At 53.1% G+C, this 8,895-nt stretch overlaps 1 protein-coding gene across 1 annotated transcript; it reads right to left on the reverse strand.

The window, feature by feature from the left end:
- Positions 1-268: 268 nt before the first annotated feature.
- LOC103305881 (lymphocyte antigen 6E-like) lies at positions 269-7,408 on the reverse strand. Its single transcript, XM_008165194.4, has 3 exons — positions 6,929-7,408; positions 3,442-3,561; positions 269-3,046 (listed from the first exon to the last, which is right to left on the reverse strand). The coding sequence occupies exons 1-3, from the start codon at positions 6,978-6,980 to the stop codon at positions 2,886-2,888; spliced, it is 333 nt and encodes a 110-aa protein (XP_008163416.1). The 5' UTR covers positions 6,981-7,408; the 3' UTR covers positions 269-2,885.
- Positions 7,409-8,895: the final 1,487 nt, after the last annotated feature.

Consider the following 8,895-nt stretch of genomic DNA (forward strand, 5'->3'; position numbering starts at 1 on the left):
CAGGGTTGTGAGTTCAATCCTTGAGGGGGCCACTTGGGGATCTGGGGCAAAATAAGTACTTGGTCCTGCTAGTGAAGGCAGCGGGCTGGACTCAATGACCTATCAAGGTCCCTTCCACTTCTAGGAGATGGGATATCTCCATTAATTATTCCTATTATATAGAAGCCAATATTCAGAAGAGAACCTGGCCTTTTGTCTTTAAATAGGCCCATACCTGTTTTCTTTATGTGATACTGATGACGGCTTAAACGAATCACAGAGAAACTTCTTTTCAGCGAAGAAAAAATGATTTTTAATTACAATCTACCAAACAAAACCTGACCAGTTCATAGTTCTAGGACAAGTATCCTCCAGGGCTATCAAATGTTGGTTGCATTTATTATCTGTCACACACATGGGATTCCACAGCGTTTTTGCAGAGCGGCACAGTGCAAGGCTCCAACTGGTATGCTGTAAAAGGTACAGAAAACACCTGGCGCACAAACATTGTATGGTGAGTAAATGAAAGCATTCAATCATAAAGCGCAATGCCAGAGGGAGCGGGAGGTTAACTGCTTCAGGGAAGGGAGAAAAACGTGCACTATTAGATGATGTTTCAAAGAGATTATGGGCTGATGCACAGATAAAAGACAGCTGTGCCACATGGCAGAATGTGTGGAGAAGAAGCCACTCACGCCAACAGCTGGTGATGGTGACAAGGGCCAGAAAGGCCAGTGTTAGGGGAGTGGAGGGAGCCAAAAGGGGAGCAGACTGATGAGAGAGAGCGAATCCCGGAAGATTCCTGCTCTACAGAATCATAATCCAGCTTAACCAGGAGTCATTTATTAAAGTAGACAGCTACAATCCCAGACACAAAGAAATAGGCTTCCACTCAACTCAGGTCCTCTCTTTGTCTCCCTTGTTTACCAGGGGCCCTCCCTCAGTTTGCAACTCTGCACAACACAGAGAGACATCTAGTGGCAGAATAACTTATTGGAGGAAAACATGTTACAGATGGGGGAGTTTTTACCCACCAGGAGGGCAGTTTTGAACTGGGTCCTGAAATTAATGGGGAGCCCAGGGAGTTGTTGGAGAATGCAGACGGTGAGTTCACACATCTTGCAGAGGAGAAGCCAGCATCTCCTGGAGTCCCGGCGGCTCGGATTTGGGAAGGGAGGGAATTGTACATGTCCAGGCAAAAGAGGAGGTGGGATTTCAGCAGAACAGGGGCCGAGGCAGCACCTGGGTGGCAGTGGGAAGAGCTGCAGATGTGGGAAGAGAAGGAGGGCCCAGGGTCTAGGATCGTGGATATGAACAGAAGAGACAAAAGAGAAGGGGGGGTCAAAGAAGGAGCGAGAGGGGCAGAGCTTGGCTTGGCAATGCAGCTCTTGCCCAAGGGGGAGCACAGCTGTCTTGGAGGCCCTGTCTGTCCAGGAGATGGTGCTGAATCTGGGAGTCTGCCCGCTCAAGGCACGCAGAGAGGGGGACGATGGAGGGGTTAAAAATGCATGCAGAGAAGTGCATCGATATAAAAAGTGTCACCACAGCTAAACAGGAAGTGGCTGAGAGGGAAGCGGGAGCTTGGCCAAGAGGAAGAGGCGTAACTGGATGAGGAGAGAGGGGTGTGATTGTGGGCAGAGGCGCTCTGACAGAAGAGAGCCAGGGATGGCTGCCTGGCTAAGGTAATGGGGTCGGAAGAGGTAGAATGATCCACAGGGCTGGAAGCTGCCCGGAGGTGAAGTCTGAGGCCCAGGCACTTGGTTGTAATAATAATAACCCTCCCTAGTGCTTCTCCCACGCTTTCCATCCGTCGATTTCAAAGCGCCTTGCGAAGGAGCTCAGTCCTATTGTCTCCTGTTTACAGACATGGAAGCAACTTGCCCAGAGTCACCCAGCAGGCCAGGGGCAGTGCTGGGAACAGAAGCCAGGGCTTCTAAGTCCCAGTCCAGAACCTTCTAGCAGGCCACACTGCCTCTCCTGCTTCAATGAACCTGGGGCCAGGATTTGAAAATCGGGGTGAGGGGATGCTCCCTTCACCAGAAGCAGACAGTGAAGGGCTGGGGAGAGTCTCATAATTTTGCCTACGAATTTTAATTCCTTTTTCACCATTGAGATTGCAACCAATGTGACATGCCCCATCACGATAGACTCAAAGAGCTCAAGCGACATAGCATAACAAAGAGAAGGTTCGGGGGTGACTTGATCACAGTCTAAAAGTTCCTGCCTGGGGAGCAAATATTTAATAATGGGATCTTCGCTCTAGCAGAGAAGGGTCTAACACGATCCGATGGCTGGAAGTTGAAGCTAGACCCATTCAGACTGGAGAGCCGGTGTCCATTTTTAACAGTGAGAGTAATTAGTCATTGGATCAATTTAACAAGGGTCATGGTGGATTTTCCATCACTGGCAAGTTTTAAATCGTGAGGGGAGGTTATTCTAAAAGCTCTGCTCTAGGAATTATTTGGGGGGCAGTTCCTTGGCCTGTGTTTTCCGAGTGTAACACTGACTAGAAATGTCTGTAGGAAAGGAAATATTATAGAAACTGGCTGGGATTGCACCAGAACCCCTTTCTGCAGAATATCACTCAGTGTCCTCCTGCCTCGCCTGGCCATAGGTGGCAGCGCCGTTCAGCCCGGTCCAACGCCTAAGACCGCACAGTAGAAGACGCCGCATCTTCCAAGAGCTGTGCCAGGTAACAGAATCCCAGTGTAAAAGGCAACAGAGAAGCTATTTGTTCAGAAGTTTTGAGGCAAAGCCTGGCTGATAGGATACTTCGTTAACCCCAATGCACAGAAGGTGTCGGTCTCTTGCTGGGGAAATCAGAGCAGGTTCTTCAGGGTTAAAGCCCCTCTTTTCCCAGCACCTCACAGTCCAGCTCTAAGAAAGGCCCCGATCCTCTTACCCCATCACTGAGGAGGACCTGGCTTGGGTGCCGGCTTCCCACTCATGTTGCACAAGGAGCTCTTGCAGCAGGTAGTGGAGTAGGAGGCTAAGCCCAGGTTGATATTGAACTCTGGGCAGGTTGGGGAGCATTTCTTGGTGATTCGCCTCCTGGCTGTCCACATGCCTTAACCAAGGAGAAGAAAGAGAAAACTATTATTAAAAGGTCTCTCCCTGAGGTCTGAGAGCCAATGCAGGAAAGGATTTAGATCTGATCTCCAGGAGTCTCTAGGTGACTACAGTAACCTTATCTCTCCATTCACCTCTCTCTCAACCTTCCCATCCCCCTCTCTCATTGGGATCTGGATTTCATACCCCACAAAGGTTGGGGTGTTTGAACCAGGGGTGCTTATTCAGCCCCATAAAGTTCTCCACCTTCCTAACATGCGTCTCCTGCGAGGTCAATAAATCCTAGACCCGTCCCCTAGCAAAAGCCACTATGAAAAATGTGTACAAAACCCCATTGTTCTCCACTCTCCGGGAGTTATTCCCTAGTTCCCAGTCAGCGATCCTGGCACGTACCAATCCCAGCATAACCAACAGTCGTCAGGCAGTACTTGTCCGCAGCCGAGCACTTTGTGATCTTCAGACAGCTCCAGTTGCTGGATTGGTTTTCGCACATGAAGCACCACAGCGAGTCAGCTGTGGAAGGGAGACACGGAGGAGTTAGACATGTATAGTGGTGTGGCCACTTCAGCAGCCCAGCTCTCTCATTGACTGTAGTGTCCGCCAGGAGTTAGCCCACTGACGCCCGTGAGGTGAGAGGAGAACCACGGTTCTAAATCAATCCACCCACCCTGCAACAACTGCCCTTCAGCCGTGCTCCCAAACTGTAGTAAAACTTCCCTCTCACACTGGATCTGGGGGTAGGGAAAGCGTTCAGTGTGTCGTACCACCAGAGCAAAACTGAGAGAGAAAAGGTGTCCTTGTGGTTAAAGGCAGAGGAAGCCAGGAGAGACAGGTTCTTCCATGAACTTTGTTGGTGACCATCGCTGAAGCACTAAGAGCTGATTGGAAGCTCAGTGAGGACCATTGACGCCCGCGGGCTTTGGATCAGGCCTTTCATTTCTCTGCCTCTCAGTTGGCCGGCTGTAAAATGAGGCTAATAATGCTCCTTTTCACCCATCTATTGCCTGGCTTGCCTGTTTAGATTGTAAGCTCTGTGTGAGGAGGTTTATAAGCCCCATCCTGTCACGGCAATAAGGGATTAAGAGACGGAGTAGACACCTCCTCAGCTGTGAATTATTGGCAGGCCACCAACAGCTGGTAAGAGCCCGCGGCCCAGGCAGAAGGGGTCTGTCAGGAAGTCTGAGGGGACACTGTATCGGCTCAAACCGGCCGGCAGCAGCTCAAGGAGGAGCTGCTCTGCGAAAGTGGGCTGGAGGGAGGTGAGGAATACAGTGACCTGGCCAGAAGGCTGAGTCATGAGACGGGGCAAATCACTGCAGGCTCTGAGGGGCTTTCAACGGGGGGGTACTGAATCAAAGAGGCTGCCACATCCCCACCTAGCCACAAGGGGGTGCACTCTCTGGTGAGCGACCCCCTCCACGCTCTCACTATGTACCTGTGCAACGCCTGGCACGAGGGGGCTCTGCCAGGGCCGCCCAGAGGGGGGGCAAGTGGGGCAATTTGCCCCGGGCCCCGCAGGGGCCCCCACGAGTATGTCGGAGGCTCCCCCCGCCTCCGTCTTCCCCCATCCCCCGGCGTCTCAGCTGGTAAGGGGGCAGGGCTGCGAGCTGCAGCCGAGTGGCGGGAGCTCAGGCCCTGCTGGAGACAACACGCCGCTGCAGCGCTGTCCGGGGCCGCTCCTGGACGCGGCGCGCTGAGGCTCCGGGAGAGGGGGGAAGTGGCATGGTAAGGGGCCGGGGCTGGGCACCCCCCAACCCCATCCCCCACAGCCCTGACTCCCAGCTCCGAGCCCAGCCCCTCTGAGCCAGACCCCCCCCCGACCCCATCCCCTCCCAACCCTGACCCCCAGCTCCGAGCCCAGCCCCTCTGAGCCAGACACCCCCAACCCCATCCTCCCCACAGCCCTGACCCCCAGCTCTGAGCCCAGCCCCTCTGAGCTGGGCACCTCCTCGACCCCATCCCCTCCACATACCAGACCCCCAGCTCCGAGCCCAACCCCTCTGAACCGGACCCCCCCCCGACCCCATCCCCCCCACAGCCTTGACCCCCAGGTCCGAGCCCAGCCCCTCTGAACTGGACACCCCCCTGACCCCATCCCCCCCACAGCCCTGACCCCCAGCTCTGAGCCCACCCCCTCTAAGCCGGACACTCCCCTGACCCCATCTCCCCACAGCCCTGAGCCCAGCCCCTGTGAGCCGGGCACCCCCCAACCCAGAGCCCAGCTCCCCACCCAGCCCTGAGCAACAGCAGCGCCACCCCCAGGCAGCGACAGCCCATTGGCACCAACCATCACCATCACCCAGCGACAGCCCATTATGTAATTGCAAATGTATACTTACCGTTAGAGCATTTAATGGTTTTAAATAATGTATTTCGTGTATTTTCAAATTATTAAAAATTAATTTTTGAATGTATTTCACTGGGTTTTTTTTACATTTCCAAATACGTGTTACTATAGTATTGCAACTTGTTTTTATGGAAGGGGCCCCCAAAATTGCTTTGCCCCAGGCCCCCTGAATCCTCTTGGCGGCCCTGGGCTCTGCCCTAGGTTGGCGCCTCTAGGTGCGACTGTATAATAGAAATAATCAAAATACCAAAACAAACCGGCTTGGACACCTAACCAAACCAAAGCCCACTAGAACCACCTGCAGGGCTGCAGCAAAAACCCCCTTAACATCACCATACCGACCGGAAAAAGAAATCATGTGAACTAACTAGACAGCTGCATGCACCCAGGGTAGGGTGACCAGACAGCAAATGTGAAAAATCGGGACGGGGGGTGGGGCCTATATAAGAAAAAGACCCAAAAATCGCGACTGTCCCTATAAAATCGGGACATCTGGTCACCCTAGCCAAGGGCCACACACTGAAGTCAATAGGAGATTTGCCAGTGACTTGAACAGGAATAGAGTCAGCCGCCACGCCAGAATTAATACGCAGCAGCGCCTGGCTTTGTGCCCTGCGCTTAACCCACAGAAGCTATTAAACGATGCTGGGTTTGAGTTATCGGCGCACAGAAACCTCCCTGAAAAACGCCCTTCTCGGGGATAAGGGTCTTCCTCTTCCCCGCATCAAAAACATTCACTTCCAGGCTGAGATAAAAGCCTTGGAGCCCCGTTGGCTCGCAGGAGACTGAGAGCAGAGCTTTCCCACAGCACCACCCATCGCCTGCTGCATCTCTGCCACATGTGCTATGACAGTGTTTCATATCTTTGTTGCTAGCCCAGAGATGAAGATCATAGAATATCAGGGTTGGAAGGGACCTCAGGAGGTCATCTAGTCCAACCCACTGCTCAAAGCAGGACCAATCCCCAGACAGATTTTTGCCCCAGCTTCCTAAATGCCCCCCTCAAGGATTGAACTCACAACCCTGACTTTAGCAGGCCAATGCTCAAACCACTGAGCTATCCCTCCCCCCTGACGTGGCCCTGATTCCCCATCTTCTGGATGAGGTCGTACAGGAGCCACAAAATCCACAAAAACCCTTTGCTGGGCTGGGGGATGTTACACCTGGGGGGGCAGGGGGAAGGGATTTGGGTCCTGCCCCTGCGGGATGGGTGCCCCTGGAGAAGCAGCTCGTGCTTTCAGAAGTGTAACGGAGGTGGGGGGAGTTGGGTGCTGCCCCTGGGTTGTGGGAGATCACAGCAGCGTATCTTATACTGCAGGACTGGCCTGGCTCTCTGCTCCAACCCACTGGCTGTCACCACAGCGCACCCGTGGGGCCCTGCCACCAAGCTGCCTCACCCCCTCCCTTGCCCTGGTGCTGCTGGTCCCCTAGCTGGGCCGGGCTGGGTCTGGTGGGCCGGCAGCATCCCCGGGGCCCCCAGTTGCTCAGGATCTTGTTTGTCTAGCAGCCCAGGAGCCTCTCTCGACGTCTCACCTTGCTGTGCGCACAGGACGACGGCCAACAAGACAGCCAGGACAACCTTCATCTTCCCTGGATCTTGGCAGCGTCCTGATGTGAGCAGCTTCTCCCGGGGCAGGATATAAATCTCCCTGCTTGGATTCGGTGACTAGGGAGACAGCAATTTTGAAGGCTGGGTCCCGCTGGGCTGGGACAACGCTGGGGTTGGGAGGGGCGGAATGTGCGTGGGAGGCTCGGTTCTGTCTCTCCCTGCACTGGCAGGGTGGTGTGATGGGCCCGGTGCAGAGTGAAAGGTCCTGGCCCTTGATTGCTTTTGTTTCCATATGTCACTCTTCTGCCAGGAGCCACCAGGGCCGGGTTCAGTGTGTAGGGGTTCCTCTGAGCATTACAAAAGAGAATTGGGTCGAGCCCGCACCCAGTAATCTGGGAAAATAAAGCACCAGCCCCAGGCGCTTTTAAGAAGCAATTTTGCCCCACTCGCAAGCACAGAATCTGGGTATAACAAAAGAAAATGGTATTAAAAGGCAGAGGGAATCCGGCATTAATGTGAGAAAACGTCACCACCACAATTCCAAAGCATGCAAACCATAAGCAAACACCCACCCACAATATGTTAGGCAGCGTCTTTTGCCTCAGTTTCCCACCTTGCAGTAAGAAAGTCCAACGAACGAATGCCCCTTTAACACACCACTCCCCTTTCCCTCTGCTGCACCCCATTCCCCGTTGTTTATCCAAAGTCAGCAAACTCCCAGAATTCAGGGGTGCGGGCTTCACCTCTCACCGCCGAAGGGAGAATTGAGCAGTGTCTCTGGTGCTGCTGAAGCCCACTGCCTTTGCCACCACTTGCTGCCCCCTTTGCTGCTGCTCACCACTGCCAGCCGCCTTTACCTCTTCTCACCACGGTTATCTCGGCAACTGCTCGCCACCACCGCCTCTGCAATGCTGTATTCAGAAGTTCCACCACTTGGCCCCCTTTGTAGCCGCTGCAGCTCTTTGCAATTTCATCGGGTGGTGGGGAGCCTCCTGGCCACTGCAGTCTCTGCATTGTCCCCAAACCAGGTCTCAGACTCAGTCCTTAGGCCTGCTCATCAGTAATTTCACTTATAGAGATCATTGAGCAGAAACGAGGACTCTCCATTGAATCTACTCAGCTGCATCTTTAAACAATGGTGGGGGGGGAAGGGTCAAATGTTACCTGAGATTCTATAAACAACACCCACTTCACCAAGTACCAGAATCTATCCCTACCCCTCTCTGACTATCCCTTGGCTTTGGCATCCTTACTCCTTCCTTAGCGAGTGCGGTTCAAGTTAGGGTGACCCCCTCAATCAGGGCATGTAGAGTATAGTGCTTCCCTTTATTCATACAATAAGGATAGCAACTTTTCATTACCCTGAATTTTAACCCAAACCAGCCCAAATCAATCACTTTGGCAAAGCAGCTCTGTCTGCTGGACACCTAGGCAGAGTAGGTGTGTCTATGCAAATACGGTCTGGTCGTGAGGTCTTTGTCCCCCAGCTTATCAGTAGATGTTGGGGGAGAGCTCATTCAGACCCTGCTTACATATCATTTCTCAGGGGTCAGGACACGGCTGGTTGGACATTTGCAGTCTTATCTCTGATCAGATTGTTAGCACTGTGGTTAGAGCTGGGGAATGCTAAAAAAAGGAAGCGATGCGAGGCAAAAGTCACGGCAAATAGAATGTGAGCAGCATCTGAGATCAGTGCCTGTTACTAGCGTGCGTTATGTCAATGCATTCTACCAGGGGCTAGCGGCTGATTGTTCCTACGTGCCTGGTGGTATGACCAGGGCGTGTATCAGACCAATAACTTCCTGTTTGCTTCTAAGTGCAATACAAGGTGCTGGTGTTGTTCTGCAAAACCCTAAATGGTTTGTATGGGGTCTGATTCAAGTCAACAGAACTCCTTCCATTGATTTCTATGTGGTTTTGGAGCAGGCCCCTCGATTGGCCACTATTGTAG

The sequence above is a fragment of the Chrysemys picta genome, chromosome 2 (genome assembly GCF_011386835.1).
Source record: "Chrysemys picta bellii isolate R12L10 chromosome 2, ASM1138683v2, whole genome shotgun sequence".
NCBI lineage: Eukaryota > Metazoa > Chordata > Testudines > Emydidae > Chrysemys > Chrysemys picta.

What these genes read in the sequence shown, in the direction of transcription:
- LOC103305881 (XM_008165194.4), bottom strand. Translation starts at nt 6,980, where the DNA reads ATGAAGGTTGTCCTGGCTGTCTTGTTGGCCGTCGTCCTGTGCGCACAG. An exon ending in CGTCCTGTGCGCACAGCAAG is followed by an intron (nt 3,562 to 6,928) that starts GTGAGACGTCGA and finishes TCCCTTCCACAG; the next exon opens with CTGACTCGCTGTGGTGCTTC. An exon ending in TGTTGGTTATGCTGGGATTG is followed by an intron (nt 3,047 to 3,441) that starts GTACGTGCCAGG and finishes TCCTTGGTTAAG; the next exon opens with GCATGTGGACAGCCAGGAGG.